General features: G+C 41.8%; 1 protein-coding gene across 1 annotated transcript in view; it reads right to left on the bottom strand.

The window, feature by feature from the left end:
* The window catches only part of kcnab1a (potassium voltage-gated channel subfamily A regulatory beta subunit 1a), an 81,228-nt gene that overhangs the window by 10,719 nt on the left and 49,630 nt on the right, over positions 1 to 20,879 (bottom strand). The window contains exons 3-8 of the mRNA XM_078246497.1: positions 13,867 to 13,904; positions 6,024 to 6,103; positions 4,179 to 4,223; positions 3,842 to 3,886; positions 2,427 to 2,470; positions 2,108 to 2,194 (exon numbers count right to left, since the gene is read on the bottom strand). Of these exons, the coding sequence (XP_078102623.1) occupies positions 2,108 to 2,194; positions 2,427 to 2,470; positions 3,842 to 3,886; positions 4,179 to 4,223; positions 6,024 to 6,103; positions 13,867 to 13,904 (339 nt within the window). The remainder of the gene's footprint in view (positions 1 to 2,107; positions 2,195 to 2,426; positions 2,471 to 3,841; positions 3,887 to 4,178; positions 4,224 to 6,023; positions 6,104 to 13,866; positions 13,905 to 20,879) is intronic.

Consider the following 20,879-nt stretch of genomic DNA (forward strand, 5'->3'; position numbering starts at 1 on the left):
GCTCCTCTTACCACATTCAGTTCTGCACTCTAAAACAAACACGTTCACAAACTAACAAGCTCACATACTAAAGCCCCACTGATCATACTCAAGACGTTGCATTTTTTGGGCATTTTTAGGCCTTTATTTATAGGACAGCTGAAGACATGAAAGAGGGGGGATGACAGCAGCAAAGGGCCACAGGTTGTAGTCGAACCCACAGCCGCGGCGTCGAGGAGTAAACCTCTGTATATGGGCGCACGCTCTACCAGGTGAGCTACCCAGGTGCCCAAGCCGCAGCATTTTTAATGACGCAATTAGCTCCAACACCGCTGACAAAGCGAGCCAACAGCAGTCAGTGCCAAACAAAACTAAGATTAGGACTGTCATTAAGGTTATTCATCATCGCCCTGCATTCACTCCAATTATACTGCAGTCCTTGACTGTGGCAGGGCTCTTGTATTTCACTGGTAAAACGACGATGTATAATCAAGAAGACCTGACTTTTCATATTCCCTTCAATTTGATAAATGATAATTTACATCCTACAAACACAGATGCCTTATTAAATATCATCCTGCCCAGGGAAACAGTATTAAGCAAAGTAAACAATTCTGTCTCTTTCCAATCGTGTTACTCCTGCCTTCTTCTCCATCCCTCTCCCTGCCTGTCTGCCATCCAGCTCCAGCAACATGCTGTGATTGTTCACACTGCGCTCTCATTTAAATGCTTCTTGCCTCAATATTTTGGCCAATATAAAAGAGAGAGAAGAAGATGGAGTGCAAAACAAGTTTGGGGAAGGAAGAGCAATAAGATGTGAGACAGTTGAAGGAATTAAATAGGAAATGAACAGTGAGTGCAGATGGTGGGGAAAAGTAGGCTGAGTTTGCAGGACAGTAGAAATCTATAAAGAAGCAAAAAAAAGGTGTAAAATCAAGGTGTGTGTCATATCTTACACTGCAACACTAAATTATGAAAACAGAGCTTCCACATTATCAGTTTTGTTAGACCTAAATAATACCTGGCAATATTGCTTAAGTTTAATGAACTCTGCTTTCACACTAGCAATCATATACAAACTGTCATATCAAAGTTAAAACATAAACCCTTATTCCCAATTTAGATAAATTAAGGTTTTCTAGAAAGACATGTTCAGCTTAATTGCATATATTTTAAAAGCCCCACTGAAGGACATAAGGAGTTCTTAGAAAAACAAGTGCAAACGCAAATAACTAATTAATATGCAACTTCCTAACTGATTAGTTGTGAGCACTATTGAGTGAAAACCCACAATTAATGGGCATTACCTGTAGAATCCAATAGTACACGATTAATTTATGATGTCTAATGAGGAACCAATACACTACTAATATGCAGGTCAATAAGCAACTTCTTGATAATGAATTATATAGGACTGCCTGCCCATCTTTACTGAAGATCACTTAGACATCTAGTTTATTACAACAGGGACGCAAAACAGCGTTAACACCACCAGGTAATCTATCTTTCATCCTCAACACACTGAGGATGAACACTCAAACATTGTGTTTTAGGCCAAGACATGGGGGGATTTATTATTTTGGTATTTTCTGACCCTCTAATTTCTCTTGCAAGTACACATCTGCCCTCTAGCCAGTGAATACCATAGCAACAACCGCTTTCACCAGTCCCCTAACAAAAACCACATCAATCCTGAAAGTTGAAATGCTGTTTTATAAATGTTCTCATTTTAGTACTGGTGATATTGGCAACACATGTGCACACACTAGAAATCTACAGTATTTAAACGGTCTATTTGGATATAAAAAAAAAAATAATCATACAAGTGTAACTCTCTTACACTGAGCAAACTTTGGAGACATCACGACTCAAGTCACTCAAAACTTAATCAAAAACTGTAAAAGTATTCTGCTGCAAAACAGCAAGGGCAATATTCCAAATCATAAGCGCCAAAACAAATAACATCAACTCAGACACTTTGACCTCAGGACAAATTATAGAGACGCAAACTCTAAACAACTCTAGTAAAACACTGACAAGCATCACTACCTGTTGCTCGACATCATTAATGACACTTGATGCGATTGGTTTCTTAGATATGAAGTTGAATGTTGATTGGCTGACTTACCCTCCATGGGAGTATTGCTGTCAGGGCGGTTGGCAAAAACTACATCTACATATTCCAACTGCATCCTTTGTAGAGAGCCTTTTAGACCTGAGAGACACAGAGGGATGCAAAGGTTGATATAGTGGAGGTTGATTGAATTGACACAATGAAGCACTGTGTAGTGGAAAAAAAGAACATGCATTTAGGGTTTGTTGAAAGTGAAAAACTAAAAGTCTAAAGTTGTTTGTTCATCTTGTGTGTTGTGTGTGTCGTGTGTGTGTGTGTGTGTGTGTGTGTGTGTGTGTGTGTGTGTGTGTGTGTGTGTGTTTGCATGCCTTGCCTTCAATAATGTGTTTCCTGGACAGTCCTCTTTCCGTCTCCGCTCTGATGGGACAAACAAACCACTGATAAGCTAACACTGTAAATCTTTTTCATTCATTAATTCACTTTTTGGTTTTGGGCCAATGTTCTACTGGATGTGTACTTTTTATCCAACAGACAAGGCCGTAAAAAGAGTTAGTTGTTATTGTGCTCTTGTCACCTACTTCTGCAAAGTGTCATGTAACAATGTAAATGACTGAATAGACAGTATGAGTGGGTATATGAACCATTCTATGTTGCTGTGTTTGTGGCTGCCAGTGCATTCAAATAACTTCCATATTATTGGAACTTTCTGGTGCTTTCAACTGTTCAGCATCATTATGCATTCAAACTGTGGAGGAGAGAGATGGAAGGGCTGAATCTTCCTCACAGGGATGAAGGAATGCTCAGGAATAACTTTACCCTTATCACCAGACCCAGTTGGACAGTCTCCACCAAGGAGTGTGTGTGTATGTGTGTGCGTGCGTGCTATAAAACTGATTTCTCTCTCTCTCTTTCTCCAGACTCAGCAAAGGAATTGGTTATCCAGTTAGTCATTGCTCAGGTTGTTACAGAGAAAGACTTTAGTGTTGGGAGGCTAAACTATTATTGTATTTGAAATAGAGCTACATGAACTACATGCTGAATGTAACAAGAAATATAAGGATATAAATTTGTGTAATTTATTAGGATATTATGTGGGATGATTATGATCATTATCAAGAGATTTTGAGAACTAGTTTATTGTAATTTTTGTGTGACTGAAATATTTCTAGCGACACTCTCCTCTGATATCTGATATGATGAATATACTGTATGTGAATGTTTTAATTATTGTGACTGTGGGGAATGACTGATTTGTCTTTATGTGATGTGTATGTATTGTATGTGATTTGTTCTTAGGTCTCTCTTGTAACACAGATCTTGATCTAAATAAATAAAACGTAAGGCAGAATGAGTCTGATTTATTGGTTGCGGTTTGTAAACACAACAAAGTTGGCCCCTCCTCCCTGGCTCAACAAGGGCTACGGTGCTGGTCAGCGGGTAAAAGCCAACCCCAGATTAACTTTCGTTTGTCTGCTTGGCGTTTCGCCTTGCTATATTTGCATTTTGTTGGCGCTATGTCCGCCATCGTCACAGCTGTCGTAGATGTCACCCCGCTGTATGGTTTTATAGAGGTTGCCACCCAAAAATGTTCTGAACGGTCTCTGCAGATACAGACATTGCCATGCACATGGCAATGTCTGACTCTAGTGGGTCAGAAGTGATGATTGAGAGGTATTCTTTTACTATACATTGTTTTTTAGGGAAATCCTACTCATTGTACCTTTAACTAACTAATGATTCACAACCTTCTTTAGGCATGGAAACGACAATAGAGAGTTTCTTACTTACTTTCCTCCCCAGTAGAGTTTAGTTGTAATGACCAAACTGGATCGCCTGAGAAAGTGCAGAGAGACATACAGAAAGATGCAGCAGAATGAGTGATACAAAATGAATTGTACTTTCTCAGTGCATTCTCTTATGCTTTCTTTGCTACCACATCTGGTCCCATCCTGGATGCGTTGATCCCTGACTCATTCCCATCCCCTTTGTCTTTCTTTCATACATGCCTCACACACACACACACACACATTTTGGCGCTTGCAATGTGCAATGTGTCGTCCTTCTCCATCTTTCTCTCTCACAACAAACGTGATGAAGCAATAACACACATTGATGTCATCATTACCTCCAGCATTTCTTCTTGATAATGTTTCCGAGAATGATTTCAGCCCTGCAAGGCAATATAAATGAGGTGGCGTTATTAGATTGCAGTTTGAATTCATAAACACTCCCTCTAACATATCAACTCCACAATTCATTGTCACCAAACTGAAGAACCCCCTCCCCTGTGCATTGAAAAGAAATTTGTTTGATATAATTTGTGTTTTATTATTGTTTTTTTTATGTATTCTAGTAAATTACGTTACAGCTAAAGAAAAATCACTCTTGAGTGGTCCTAAGTGGTTGTTTTTGTGATGGTTGGGGTCAGCTGGCTGTGAGTTTTCCCTTTTGTTTACTGTTTTCTATTTTGATTTCCTCTCTGTCAGTTTCTCTGTTGGTCCTGTCTTTCTCTGTGCCTCCTCTGTGTTCTCCCCCTCCCGCTACTGCAGCCAGCTGAATGAGTGCACTTGGTTATTATTCTATCATCACATTCCCTCGCCGCGCACAACTGCCTTCCATCTGCAATCAAGATCAGTATTTCAACCCTGGCTCAACAGACCATCTTCACTTGATCGTTGCTCCAGTCACCCCTGGTGAAACTCACAGCAAACGTCTCTGAAACCCTCGTTATTTCCCTGTCTCTTTGCCGAACGTTAACTTACCTTTTGTGTTTTTCTCCTGCAGTCATCTTCTCCATCTCCGCCTGTCATCTCCAGTCAGCTGGCTTCACCTCTCGGACCCCCTCCCACGGCACCCTGCTTCACGTGCCTCCGTCTCTGTCCCCAACCAGCCTCTCCTCGCTTTCCCTGCTCTCCAGCCCCAGTGCCTCGCCTCGGCTCCTCGGTTACGGCCCTCCCGCGTTCCCCTGGGTATCCAGCCTCTTCCCCCTTACCCTGCTCTCCAGACCAGTGTCTCTCCCTCGGCTCCTCGGTCCTGCTTCCCCGCGCTCCCCTGAGTATCCTCGTTCTCAAGTTTCTCCATCCTCCCCGTAGCTGCTCCCCTGTTCCTGGCGTCTGCCTCCCCACTTCCCTTTCCCCTTATTTACAATAAACCAGTTTTTTGTGAGCTCTGCATTTGAGTCTGTTCTATTCCTAGAGTAACAGTTTTAACAGTAAAAAGATCAAACCCCATTGACACTGGACATTTCTTTTTTTTTCTTTTTTTTTTTAAATGTATTGTCACTGTAACTTTTCCAAAATTTAAACTTGTTGAATGCCAAGACAATAATGAAAATCTTCTCACTTGCCCTGATAAAGCGTACACAGGCTGGAAAGGTGTTCTGCAGGATTTTCCTCATGTTTGCATCAGACTCAGACTGTTTAAATGAATAATAAATATCTGATTCTGCTAATGAGTTCACAGTGTAAGCCTTTCAAAGCTGCAATGCACTTTGTTCTAACACAAAAATCCAAAACATTCCTAAAATCCTACAGATTAACCTAAGATTCTGCATGAATATTAATATTTTACATGTTCTCTTCATATTCAAACATTATCCAAAGGTGCAGGCTCAGGTTACTTCGAGCAAAGAGCCACAATAACATAATCAATAATAATAATTCCAGCATCACAATAACAGCAGTGATTCTCATTTGGTCCAAGTGAATTTACCCATCCAGTCTCAAATATATGGCATGTGGAAACTTTTTCTAAGGTCATGAATAACCGCAAATTGCATGACACTTGTTTATCGGTTCAATAAAAGAGTGGAACATGCAAGACTTTGCATGTACGAAATCTTCCAGCTAAACATGAATGATTGAAAAACACTTCCTGGAGACAAGCCAGACATCTGCACCTGATTACACCAAATTATGAATAGGTCGTTATGAGATCAACCAAACTGCAAACAGGTTTGTTCGACACCCACCTGCCGCCTGCGTAGACCTCAGCCGTGTCGAACAGGTTGACTCCACTCTCGTAGGCAATAGTCATTAGCTGCTCTGCAACCTGGCAAGAGGTCACAACACACACACACATTTTTTTTAATTAAAATATCATTGCTGACACATTTCAGCCTGAGATCTTTCTCAGAGCATGAGTCTTGTTTAACTGTAAGTCACTTATATACACAAGACAATCAAGACAGTGACTTGGCAAACTCCCAAATACCCACAAGAGGCAATCAAAGGGACAGTAGACCAAACAACTCTAATAATGCACAACCTGGAATACAACCACTGTGTCATTCAACAAGAAATTCATCAAACATCTCAAAGTATGAGAACGGTTTAAAAACAGCTGCTATAATTTTGAGGTTAAGCGACCAGTTAGTTTCTGTCTCTGGAAAGCACAATTCGGGTCTTCTGTTGTTTTACCCAACCTTTCTGCAAAACACAAATAATTTACACACCAATGCAATGTACTGTACTATTCAGTATATAGCCAGCCGGCTGACATGGAATGGATTATTATGTGAAAGCAGAATATGTACAGAATTGACCTCATCACTCCCCACAAGGACAGACCAAAGTCAGGGATTGGATAGTCATTTTCCAGTATATTTTGTCAGAACAGCTTGTTGGACAGTCAAATAGCTTTGGGTTCTGATCGAACATAACCCAGAGAGCCCTCAGGTGGATGTCACGGGTGGAGGTGTCAACTCTTGAGTTAATAAGTGCACATGCTTTATATAAGTGTGTGTGAGTGGCCTTTGTGCAGATATTCCTCCATATCTGTGCAGACATGGTGACTATAAAGCATCAGACCGAGATCCAATTTTGTTGTGAGTTTTATTACATGGGGACTTTGAATTTGCCATCATCTCCCTTTGGAGTTATGTGTGCGTATGAGTTGAGTTTGTGAACATGTGCTGACAGAATAGTGTGTTTGCACACATGGTGCTCATGTGTTTGTGTTTACATATGTGCATTAAATCTGTTTGTCTGCCTTTGTGTATGTGTGTGTGTGTGTGTGTGTGTGTGTGTGTGTGTGTGTGTGTGTGTGTGTGTGTGTGTGTGTGTGTGTGCGTGTGTGTGTGAGTTTCAGTGGTGGCAGACAGCGGAGGTGTTGTTTCAAGAAGAACAAGATAATCTCTCCTCTGAGAATCTTTCTCCACCTTCTTTCTGCAACCAGCACAGACTGGGCAACAGTTCAAGCCTATGTGTAATAACGATACAATAATAATAACCTTTATTAAATTAGGGTCTTTAAAGACGGTGCTTTGGTGGACACAATGAAAGTACAGGAACAAAGCAAAACAATGTAACTTCTTATAATAAGAATTTAGATTGATGTAATGAAACAAAGGCAGAGAAAAATTATGTGATAAAAGCAATAAAATAGACAGAATAAATGATAATAAAAGATACCAAAGTAAAAGAACAAAGGGATGACAAATCAATAAAAATGGGTTTTAAAAAGTGAAAGCCAAAAGACTGCTCCCATGTGGGGTCTGTGAAAGAATGATACTTTAATGTTTTCCAGCTTAGCATAACTAGTACTATACCCAGTATATCTCAACGTTGATTCATATTTAAGAACTGCTTCATTATCAGATGCAAAGCCACTGATTTCAGAAAAGGTTGAATGGACAGTGAGGCAGAAAAGTAAAGAGATGGTTCATTCAGCCTCAGAGCCACAGACTGCCATTGGCAAACCAAACAGAATGAAAAGACAGAGCTAGATAATGGCGAGGTAAAGAAAGTAGGGGTCAGTTAAGGAGAGAAAGAGGGATGACAAAGAAAATGAACAGCATGTTCTTTCTCTAACTGGCCTCTGCTGAGTGCACATATAGGAAACAATCTCTGTTACAATTGTTGGGGACACTGGAGGGTGATTTTTCAATAAGGCAAAGGAAGGGTGGGCTAAGAGATTTTTTGCAGAGGTAAGAACATAGATGGAGGATAAAGAAAATGTTGAAAGTGCATGGAAAAAGTGAGCAAGTGCTCGATGGATGAGTTAATGAAAAGTAGAAAGGATTTAAGAAAAAACACAGTGGGGAATACATTTTGTTGGAGGGTTAGGTAAGGTGAGGAACAGGCTGAAGAGAAGAGACACAGACAAGCAGATAGTCACAGACAAGCGAGCCGAGACCAGATTGATCGAGTCTGTTTTAAAGGGTGACTGTTCGGCCTTTGCTGATTGCTCATTCACAGTGAGTCTTGTAAGATACTAAAAAAGGTCAATCACTGTCTTGGAGTGCTTATAGTGACATTCACAAGGTCAGGAAGTTTGTGTTGATGATGAAGCATCGCGGCTTCCAAACATTTCTGACTTCTGGCCATTTTGGATAACTGTTTGTGACTAATGGCCTTCGTCAGAGACAATCTGTAACACAAACACATGTACTTCTACCCTCACCTTCAGAAAAACACTGAGTCACCGTAAAGTTGCAGAAATACATGGGTGGCTATGCTTGAGGCTTCTAGCTTTGATTTGTTCTGCGGCACAAAAGGTGCAGGAGAATTTGATTTCCATACATAGAACAAATGGAATAAGAAAAAACGTTTTCTCTCTCACAACCCCAGAATGAAGGACGTGGTAACCTCCCACATACTACCCACACAGCCTTGAGATGATTTTATGGCTGCACTGCCTCCCCCCCTCCACAATCCCTACAGTACATCAAAGTTAAAATCGACAAGACACACTTTCTTCAAATTCACTTTAGGATTTATGGATCCACTTTGGGCTTTTTTGAATGAGTAAGCAATGTTAACTTGCAGCCCACCATCACTCTTGCAAGCTGTCTGTCTGGGAATGTGTTGCTGTTCAGACAAGACTGCAGTAAAACAAACTTAGTAACACTTTGATGATAGATACTTTATTATTGGGGTTTGAAAATGGCTTCTAATGGCTGTGTAAAAGGCATATATAAATATAAACAATATACACCTTTTAATAAGCTTATTATTAAGTGAGAAACTTGTGACCCGTCATTAGTGACTTATTCACTTCCTCACTGAGAATTAGAGGAATACATGTAGACTAGGGCTGCATATTGGTACTCAATACCTTTAAGATTTTGACCGAAATAAGCCAGTACTGAGTAGTATCGAAACATCTCCAGTCAAACCATACCTGCATTCAAAATGTTGTACCCAGATCTAGAAAAAACATTATATTTGTATGGTTTTGCTCGCAGCCAATCACCACAATTGCTCTTCAATTTTATGCGATGTGTGTTTGGCCCACTACCACAGCAGCTACAACCCATACAGTCTGTGGGCAGTTCAGCATGCGGAGATGCTTACATTCACATGATGATTATTGAAGTACTCTATTGGTAACGGTATCACTTAATGGGTACTGTATTGTAATTTTTTAAACGATACCCAGTCCTAATGGATACTGTACAATTTTCACTATGCACGCTTAACACAACGCTACTTTAGAACCTGCAGGTGATTAGCTTAGCCTAGCATAAATACTGAAAGTAGGGACAAACAGTTAGCCTGGCTCGGTCCATAGTTAAGTCCACAGACCAGCACTTCTAAAGCTCACTAATCGGGCACAGTTTTTTCCTGGACTCTACTGTGGTTGCCTGGCAACCTCACGGTGACGTCAAGAGTCCAAAAAGTCACTGCATCCAGCTGCTGGTTGCCAAGTTACAACACGTAACCCCCCTTACCATCAAACTTGTAATTTTCTGTGTATGTACAGATATGACGTGTTAATTAATGAGCTTTTGAGGTGATGGTAGGAGTACTTTTGAAGCTAGCTGTTTCCCCCAGTTCCCTAATTTTTTGGTCCAGATGCTCTGCAGCCCTTTTGTAGAATACCAGTAGTCTGTCTATTTGAGGGTTTTCCTGGCTAATGTTGTACATGTACATCCATGGGTTACAATTAATAAGCTTTCATTAAAAAATGCCCTTTATTATTATTAGAAATTATACAAATGAACTAAGAGAAAAGATTACACTTTTGTTCAGTGTTTGCATGTGTGTTTGTGTCAGTGTTGTGCACAACTGTGTGCGAATTTATGCAGCACTGACACAGATTTTATGTAAGTGTGTTTGTGTGCCAGAGTTGTTGTGCATTTTTTTAATTAGGACAGGGACACTGAACTCTGCTGAGGACATGTAGGTATATTTAGGGTGCTTTTGATAAAATTGACATTGAACCGGGGGCATTCAGGACAGCGGAGGACTTTTTAACCCAACAGCATTGTATGTGATGATGGTACTGTAGCTGCTGTGTGGTTGCTCCACCGAATCCACTGAGACCCTCGGTCTGCAGCATTGGCTTCTTTTTTTGGTTATTTTCCATGGTAATAATTCACTGTTGTGTTTCTCTACTGTGAGCTTAAACATTATCTTCAGAACTGAGTCAACAATAGGGCTGGGACGGTATGGATTTTTTCTTACCGCAGTTGAAAAGCAAGAAATTCCCGCAGTAGAGCGGTATACCGCAACCCCCTTACTAGAGTAGCGTAAGTTAGAGCGAGAATGGCAGGGTGCCTTAAGTGAGTGACATCAGTGCCCGTGTGGTCGCACCAGGAGAGCGAGCGGTAACAGAGAGTAGCGTATGAGTGCCGCTGTGAGGAAAAGCGAGAGGAAAAAGAGATAGTAAAGATGAGGTAAAGTGAGTTAAAAGTGAACAATAAAACAACAAGCTAGAACTTCTCAAGACACGGTGGCTTTATCTATTGTCAAAAAAAGTGAATGACGTTACCCCCGAAAACGGTCAGTGTAACACTTATCAGTTCAATTTTCTAAGTACAAACGGACATTTGGAAAAACAGAAAAATGGGTTCAAATATCCAATTTTTCATGTTTTTCCTCCTTGACAAATTAAAAAATTGGATCTTTAAACTGTTTTTCCAATTTTCTGTTTTTATTCAGAGGATCAGAAATTTAGAAAATTATAAAATTGTGTCTGGGCTCCAATTATTCAATACTGCAATGATATTCTCTCCCTCGTTCCACCTAGCTACATCCCACCCCCCCCACTCGAAACCATCAGTTGCAAGCACCTCTGACCCCAAAGTCTATCAGTTTGTTTCTTTTTGGTCCATATGCAGTTAATGACCTGCATATTTCACAAAGTAGAGGGAGAGAATACTATTGCAGTATTAAATAATTGGAGCTCAGACGCAATTTTGTAATTTTCTCAATTTCTGATCCTCTGAATAAAAAACCGAAAATTGGAAAAACAGGTTAAAGATCCAATTTTCTAATTTGTCAAGGTGGAAAAAAAATGAAAAATTGGATATTTGAACCCATTTTTCTGTTTTTCCAAATGTCCATTTTGCTTCGAAAATTGAACTGATAAGCGTTACACTGACCCATCGGCTTAAACCTTACAACATGTTGCAGCCCGAGTGCAGCCCGTCTAGCAGCTGAGCAGACAGAGAGCAGAGAGGGCGACTCGGCAGTCCGCTAACTTGATGCTCTCTCTACCTCTTTATCGAGATAAAGCTATAAACAGAAGGAAAGTTAGCTGCTAGGCTAATGTGCAATGGTAAACACTGCAGCTGTAACGGTAATGTGTCTACCTCAGCTGAGAACGGAGAAATACGGTAGGAAAGGCAAAGACATTTCTCCGATACAAGACATTACACAGGTACTCTCGCATATAGGCCTAATAGTCAACATGAATGGAATGTTATTATGTGTCATGGAACATTGCGCTCCCCAACTTGCGAAAGGTCAGATTTACTCCATCTTTTGATGATAAGTTTTGTTTTTGAATCCATGTAAGACACAATGTCATCAGACACAATCCATGTCATTAGAATCAATTAATCAATGTCATTAGAATCAATGAATCCATGTCATTAGACACAACGTGCACACATGTACAGGCCAATGTTTTTTTGTGGTGATGACAATGACGAGCTCAGACCCGCGGTAGGAGTCACGTGACCGTGGTATTGCAGTAACGCGGTAACCGTCCCAGCCCTAGTCAACAATGTAGCATTTAAAACAGCCTTTCCCGTATGAATCTCAGCTGTTCAAGTCTGAATGATACCAGTGACATTGAACTGGGGACATTCACAATAACAGAGAGAAGAGGGTAGCTAAGCTTCGAGCGACCATGTGAGTTGATGGCACTAAGCATTAAGGTGAGGAAAATAATACTGTTACATAAGCTTACTGTTTTTGTGTCTCCTGGGCGAGCTTTGTTCTCTTCCGCCCTAAGTGTCATTCTAAACTCTCTAGTGTCACTAAATGTGTGCGTGTATGTGTGTGTGTGTGTGTGTGTGTGTGTGTGTGTGTATGTGTGGCCGTTTTCCTGTCCTATTAACTTTGAGTCAGTCAGTCCAAATGATCTGAATCACCACAACTCAGTCTGTGTGAATTGAGCCTGTAGATATTGGAACTTGGTCAGCCAGCCAACGATCAGATTAAGGTTAACTGTGACAACAGCTGTGTTTTATTCATGAAAATAGTAGCGTGAGACAGATGACTGAAAAAAAATGTGTCTGAAACACTGAATGAATCATTTCCTTATTGACTTTGTACAGGTTAAGTCAAACTAAACTTTATAGCTTGCATACAGGGCTCGACATTAAGGCTTGTCCGGGACAAGTGGATTTTTTTGTAGGGCAAGTGGAAGAGAAATTTAAAACGTAAAAACTCAAATAAAATGCCATGTTACTTCACGTTATCATTACGTCTATGTTACCGATTTGAAACAAATAAAAATTTTTCCCCACAATCCAGCGCAGTGGGTCAGCGGACCGCTAACGTTGGACTGACCGCTAACGTCGGACGGACCGCTAGCTGTTCAGCTCATTCTCTGTAAGCGATGCAGCATAAAAGCACGGCGGAGCCAGCAAGCCAGCCAGCCGGTGTTAGTTAGCTAACATTAGCTTGCTAACTCCGCCTTAACGTTACCCCGTCGCCACATCGTTCACAGAAAACGAGCCGAATACAATGTCACTCGTGGCAATAGCAGTGTGCTTTGTGTTAATTTGACTCATTTAGCGGCTGGCTCTCTGCCTCGTAACGTTACTATTCCGCTGCTCGTTTTTCAGTCAGTTCTTGTAAAACCTCAGCTCTGCGACTTGCCGGATTAAATATCAGGTAATAATCAACTGTAAAGTAGCTACACCTTTTAAAGGATCCCTTGGTAAATCAGCCTCTGTCGGGTAGAAAGTGAAATTGTAGAAAGAAAAAAAAAAAATGTTAACACCAACATTTAGTGGCAAAATCCATTGTTATATCTGCAAAATTATTTTAGATATAATATAAGTTCAAGTCACCACTTGCACCGTGCAACGTATTACTTTGTATTATGAGTCTGGAGATCCTTCTTTCTTGTTGAAGGGGAAATCTATTGTTGGGACACGTTTGTTTCTACTGAATTTTATTAACGTTAATAGTGTTTGGATGCTTTCAACGGTTTGTTCGCAAAACACACAAAAAAATTATAAAATGATAAATCTTTACCCGGACAAGTGACTTTTGTGCATGGAGAAGTGAAACGTAAATGTACTTGTGCCTCAAAAAGTTAATGTCGAGCCCTGTGCATACAAATTACAAAAGAGGCACAAATATCTGACTGGCTATGGTTGGCTCCATTTTCAGGTTTTGTTATATGTTAAAAATATTCAATATCAATGGTTTATTACGATATCAAACACCTACCAAAGTGTTTACAGCACAGGACACTGGGTAACATGACATCAGGTACACGTTTATATAAAACACATTGAATACTACTCATCACTACTGCATATATAGTAAAACAAAACCAATCAAACGGAAAGCAGAGTCCATTAGGATGAAATGAACATGCAGGATAAAAGGAAAAATGTTTCATACCTCGTCAGTTATCTGTCCCCCAAATGTCACCCATGTACCTGCAGGGAAGAGAGAGAGAGACATTTCAACATTAGAACACATCTCTTTGTGTTTGTTTGACATCCTGGTGTAAACAATACTAATCCCCGGGCTGTGTCACCAGTCGAGGGAGGCTGTCAAGTTCCCCAAAGAAAAATCTGTCCTGTTCACAGCTGCTGCTCAATACTGAAGAATCACCTTGAGTGAGCGCCTGTTAGCACTCTGTCTTTACTAGTGACTTTGTTTGTGACCGTCATGCATATTTGGAAGACCTTGTGTACCCTGTCCTTATGTGTTGTTAACTGTGTGTAATGAGTGTTCAAGTGTATACATCTGACTACATGCTCCTGATTGCCCTGCAAACAATGCTGATAAGCCAGACAAAAGGCTAAGCCAACCCAAATTGAGGAGATACTAAATCCTCTGCACACTCTCTCACTGAATTATGTATGTAGCTTTGTTGTGGCGAAAAACGTTTTCCATTCTAGTTATGTCAAAACAGCTTGTAGCTATCTTAAACTGTTCCAGACAGATAGAGGGAGGAACACCTTTTTATATATAAAAAACAAAATCTCTGGTGCAAACCTTTTAAACACTGCGTGGCTTATGTGTCCTGGGAGTTGCAAGACAATCTGGGCTGCCTGCCAAGATATGATTCAGTCATCGTTGCAGTGCATTTGAAATTTGGCAGGGGCAGACCAAGGACATTGTTCACCACATGAAGATTGATTACATTACTATATTGATATATTCAATTTTATGAACTGTTCATGTTATTGTACCTAAAGTTTATCAGACTTTATTTATATGGTATACTATAGCCTAATATATCAGCCAATAAGCCTTCATAATAATAGATATAATACCCAATACTTCAACACCTAAACTGCTACTTTTTTGAAAATTTATATTTCAACTTCAACTTAAGCTATTTCACCATTTTCTGCAGCGAGCTAATTTTCTTAAGAACATTTGGCATTTTCTAGGATTATTATGGAGCTAATTATATGAACTTATTTTATTGTTCTACAAATCTCTGAAGTCAAACTTCATCTTTAAGCTGTAATTAAAAACTAACAAAATTAGTTATTTAAGTTTTAGTTTGACACATATGAGTTTGTTTTTTATCTGTGATTTTAAATATATTTGCCATAGTTTGATATAGACTGATATCTGGAAAAATCTTTTTTTCACGTCGCGATGATTTCAAACATAAGCCCAGCCAACCCGTTCTCACTCCGAACTCGTAAAATATGGACACTTGGGCAGTGGCTGTCAGCGTCAGCTACGACGCAAAAAGCACCCTTCAGCGTGTGTGTAGAACGCCTGGTGCATTCTACACACACACACAGCAGCTACACAGCAGCAGCTAGACAGCGCTTGAAGATGACGCAGCATTAAGAGCGACAACGGTATTGAATAGTATGAAAGCCCTAAAATCCGCATAGGGAGGTTGGTTAGGGTGGAGGATGGGTCAAACAACACAGGACTTTCACCCAGGAGACCGGGGTTTATGTCCCGCGTGTCACGTTTCCTAAACCCAACTGTCGCTTTCTTCTTTTTCTGAACCCAACTGTCCCGTTCTTCTTTTCCAAAACCCAACTGTCCCGTTCTTGTCCCGCGTGTCATGGAAACATACCTTTTTATAAGCCCACCCACAACCTTTTCCTTAGCCTAACTGCGTCAAAAGTGACGCCAATAGTCCCAACCAAGCGCTAAAGGAGACTTTTAGCACCAATAACAACACCAAAGGTACCTAACCAAGTGTCCGTATTTTACGCGATGGGAGTGAGAATGTGTTGGCCCAGCCATATTGACTGATTCGGTTATCACAGAATTGTGACAGATTATGTAGCCTACTGTATTTTTGTATACTTAATAAATACATTTGTCAGTGCTCTCTGGTGGACAAACTATGCAATGGCAAGACTGTTGCTAAATTACTTCAAACATACTGTATGTATTCTTTATTTCTGTACTGCACTTCCTTGTTACTCAGTGGTATTAAGATGAAATAAAAACCATTACTGAAATCAGCTGACAATATCAAATCTTGTAATTACTGCACAAGAAAAGACCAGGTATTTTAATGTGTTCTCTTGTACCTCCTTTCGACCTGCTGCTGCTGTTTCTGGTCATGGCACAGTTGCTGTTGTATGTTTAATAGTGTGTAGTGTTATTGTATGTTTAATGTTTGATAGCATGTAGTGTCATGGTTGTGTTTAAAAGGAGAATTCTGGCCAATTTTTACGTTAATCTTGATCGCTATAGCTATGCGAGTACTTTCGATAGAAAACCCCCCGACCCGAATCAGTGCAGATAACACAGAGAAGCTGCAGCTACGTACTACAAGCGTCCCCTGAGCTAAAACGGCAGTGGTCGTGGCAAGTTTTAGGGTGCCTTTGTGCCTCTTAACAGACACAAAATACAATTAAGGCTTCTGTGATAATCATCCCAATAACAATCCACGGAGCGGCGGTGGTGTGGATATGTCCTCCAGAGGACAGGTCATATCACATCTTGAAGTTTATTCCCCCTAAAAAAAACAGTAGTGCGGTAGTAGCTGTTAGCTGCTAGCTGCTGTCCGGTGAGTGTATTCAGCCAGGCTTCTGTGATAATCATCCCAATAACAATACACGAAGCGGCGGTGGTCTGGTGGATGTCCTGCATGGGACAGATCATGCCTTCGCAGCAAAAAGTTTAGATTATTTCCCCCTCAAAATAGGTAATTGAGCACTGTAGTGGTTTTGACCATATCAGTGACTATGTAACTACATGGAAACGGGATAAACGATGTCTGTGGCTTGCACAGTAATAGCGTTACTGAAGCTTAGCTGTAGCATCGTCTCTCACTGTCTCCTGGGAATTCAGTTGTAGCAGGAAAAGGTAAAGAGTAGTGTGTGAAGAGTGAAGAGCAGAGTTATTCACAAGGGAAGAAGCTTGGAGTAACGTAACTATGGAGAACATAGCAGATATACAACACACGGAAGAGCCTTTTGAGTTTGATGGTCGTCTTTATTTATTCGAACCCGACTATACAGACGAAGAACTAGCCTCACAAGAGTTGGAAAGAACGAGACAGAGAGGGGCAACAGGCAGATGAACTTGCTGCTCCAAGCGCAAGCTAAAGCTAGCCTTCAGTAACTGGAGGACATAGCAACACCATTGCTGCTCTGTGGATTGTTAGTGGGACGATTATCACAAAAGCCTGGCTGAATACACTCACCGGACGGCAGCTAACGGCTAACGGCTAACAGCTATCTGGCTGTACACACTCACCGGAGTGCAGCTAACAGCTACTACCGCACTACTGTTTTTTTTAGGGGGAATAAACTTCAAGATGTGATATGACCTGTCCTCTGGAGGACATAGCCACACCACCGCCGCTCCGTGGATTGTTATAGGGATGATTATCATAGAAGCCTGTCTGAATACACTCACCGGAGGGCAGCTAGCAGCTAACGGCTATCAGCTAGCAGGGCAAGCTAGCTACCGGCAGGATCGAGACAGGGACCAGGGTAGGTGAATTTAAACAATGTCTGAGTTGAAAACGCATCTTGTTGACACGTAAGGGCCCTGTTGATGTGGCACAGACATATTAGTTGCATTTTGTGTCTGTTAAGAGGCACAAAGGCACTCTAAAACTTGCCCCGACAACTGCCGTTTTAGCTCAGGGGACGCTTGTACATGTAGCTGCAGCTTCTCTGTGTTACCTGCACTTTTTTCTATCGAAAGTACTCACGTAGCTATAGCGATCAAGATTAACGTAAAAATTGGCCGGAATTCTCCTTTAATGTTTTGGAGAAGCCAAAGACATATTTCCATCAAGGTGGACAATAAAGTATAATCTAATCATTATCTGTTCAAATTTAAATATAGAACTCTGTCAAACTGGGTATAAACATTACTTTAGTACTCATCAAGTAGAAGAAGCCATGGCCTTTTAACCTTCCTTCCAAGAGTATTCATTTAGAATAGTGATGAGGAGACTTATTCAACACCTCCAGCTAATTAAGTATTCTCTTTTTTGGGAGATATTTATTAATTTCCTTTAGGCCATAATACTGCTCTCAATCCTCATGTCCCTCACCCTGTTACTCAGTGCCCACAGTTTCACACTAAATGAATAACAATTCTTCCTCTGAATCTGTTGACCTCCACTGCTCGACTGTCATAAAACAACTGATGTAGCCTACCTCAGAGACAGGCAACAATGAAAAGGCACTCATTACGCCATACATTGCAATACCATCAACTCCACTGAGGTTTAACTTACAGATGACACCCATGCGGATAAATTGGATCTGCTGGAGCATAATAATATTATCTCAACTTAATAAGGAGCAGAAAGCTGCAGTTCTTGACATGCATAATCAGCAGAATCGTAGTTGTTGCAGCAGAGGCGGGTAGGTGAAATAACAGTAATCGCTGGTGGGAAATGTTGCTTTTCGATATTGTTAAAAGAACACGCTGACTTATTGGGACTTTAGCATATTCACCGTATCCCCCAGAGTTAGATAAGTCCATACAGACTCTTCTCATCTCCGTGCGTGTTGTAACTCTGTCTGACGCACCCACTGCTAGCCTCGCTTAGCACAGATCCTCCATCTAGCCTAGAGGTCGACCGATATGGGTTTTCTCTGGCCGATGCCGAGCTTTAGAAATCAGGGTCAGCCGATGGCCGATAAATGCTGCCGATGTATTTTGGCCGATATTTGGCCGATATGTGCTTGTTTTAAAACCTCTATTTGAAAGATAAAATGTAACACAATATACACAGAATTTCTCAACAAGAACATTTATTGAACACTTCACCAATCTACACTTGTATACTTAAATTAAAAATGTATAATGTAAAAACATACTGTATATTGTATAAATAATGTATGAAAAATATATTAAATAAACGAAACAGGTAAGAAGAAAATAGCTAAACTTTGTCAAATAAACTTTTCAATGAAAAAATAAAGTTTAGTGCACTTAGCAGCATTTATTAAACTTCTGAGAATACAAATCTGCAAGCTTCACAGAAAGTGTCAACACTATTTCCTCCTAACTCCTGTTGAATCACATAAGACTAGGGCTATCTAAAGTCAATTCTTGTTCACCTTGTTTGTTAGATCATTTTTCATTTGGTGAAGTGTTTTATCTGTGTTTTGGGGACCCTACTGTTACATGTCTTGTTGCACTCATTAGGATCTTATCTGAGCAGATTTCTGTCATTCAAACAACTCTTAGTTTTAATTTAAAACTCCCATCCATCCATCCATCCATCTTCATCCGCTTATCCAGGGTCGGGTCGCGGGGGTAGCAGCTCCAGCAGGGGACCCCAAACTTCCCTTTCCCGGGCCACATTAACCAGCTCCGACTGGGGGATCCCGAGGCGTTCCCAGGCCAGGTTAGAGATATAATCCCTCCACCTAGTCCTGGGTCTCCCCCGAGGCCTCCTCCCAGCTGGACGTGCCTGGAACACCTCCCTAGGGAGGCGCCCAGGGGGCATCCTTACCAGATGCCCGAACCACCTCAACTGGCTCCTTTCGACGCAAAGGAGCAGCGGCTCTACTCCGAGCTCCTCACGGATAACTGAGCTTCTCACCCTATCTCTAAGGGAGACGCCAGCTACCCTCCTGAGGAAACCCATTTCGGCCGCTTGTACCCTGGATCTTGTTCTTTCGGTCATGACCCAGCCTTCATGACCATAGGTGAGGGTAGGAACAAAAACTGACCGGTAGATTGAGAGCTTTGCCTTCTGGCTCCAGCTCTCTTTTCGTCACAACGGTGCGATAAATTGAATGTAATACCGCACCTGCTGTGCCGATTCTCCGACCAATCTCCCGCTCCATTGTCCCCTCACTGCGAACAAGACCCCCAAGGTACTTGAACTCCTTCACTTGGGGGTAAGGACTCATTCCCTACATGGAGAAGGCACTCCATCGGTTTCCTGCTGAGAACCATGGCCTCCGATTTAGAGGTGCTGATCCTCATCCCAGCCGCTTCACACTCGGCTGCGAACCGATCCAGTGAGTGCTGAAGGTCACAGGCCGATGATGCCATCAGGACCACATCATCTGCAAAAAAGCAGCGATGAGATCCCCAGCCCACCGAACTGCAACCCCTCTCCACCCCGACTACGCCTCAATATCCTGTCCATAAATACTACAAACAGGATTGGTGACAAAGCGCAGCCCTGGCGGAGGCCAACTCTCACCTGAAACGAGTCCGACTTACTGCCGAGAACCCGGACACAGCTCTCGCTTTGGTCGTACAGAGATTGGATGGCCCTGAGAAGGGACCCCTCACCCCGTACTCCCGCAGCACCTCCCACAGTATCTCCCGGGGCACCCGGTCATACGCCTTCTCCAGATCCACAAAACACATGTAGACTGGTTGGGCATACTCCCAGGCTCCCTCCAGGATCCTTGCGAGAGTAAAGATCTGGTCCGTTGTTCCACGACCAGGACGGAATCCGCATTGTTCCTCTTCAACCTGAGATTCGACTATCAACCGAACCCTCCTTTCCAGCACCTTGGAGTAGACTTTACCGGGGAGGCTGAGAAGTGTGATACCCCTGTAATTGGCACACACCCTCTGGTCCCCCTTTTCTGCCACTCCTTAGGCACCGTCCCAGACTTCCACGCAATGTTGAAGAGGCGTGTCAACCAAGACAACCCCTCCACACCCAGAGCTTTAAGCATTTCTGGACGGATCTCATCAATTCCTGGGGCTTTGCCACTGTGGGAGTTGTTTAACTACCTCAGCAACCTCCACCAGGGAAATTGATGCCAATCCCCCCTCATCCTCCAGCTCTGCCTCTACCATAGAGGGCGTATTAGTCGGATTTAGGAGTTCCTCAAAGTGCTCCTTCCACCGCCCTATTACCTCCTCAGTTGAGGTCAACAGCGTCCCCATCCTTACTGTACACAGCTTGGATGGTTCCCTGCTTCCCCCCCTCCTGAGGTGGCGAACGGTTTTTCAGAAGTACCTTGGTGCCGACC

The sequence above is a fragment of the Sander vitreus genome, chromosome 3 (assembly GCF_031162955.1).
Source record: "Sander vitreus isolate 19-12246 chromosome 3, sanVit1, whole genome shotgun sequence".
NCBI classification, from domain to species: Eukaryota; Metazoa; Chordata; class Actinopteri; order Perciformes; family Percidae; genus Sander; species Sander vitreus.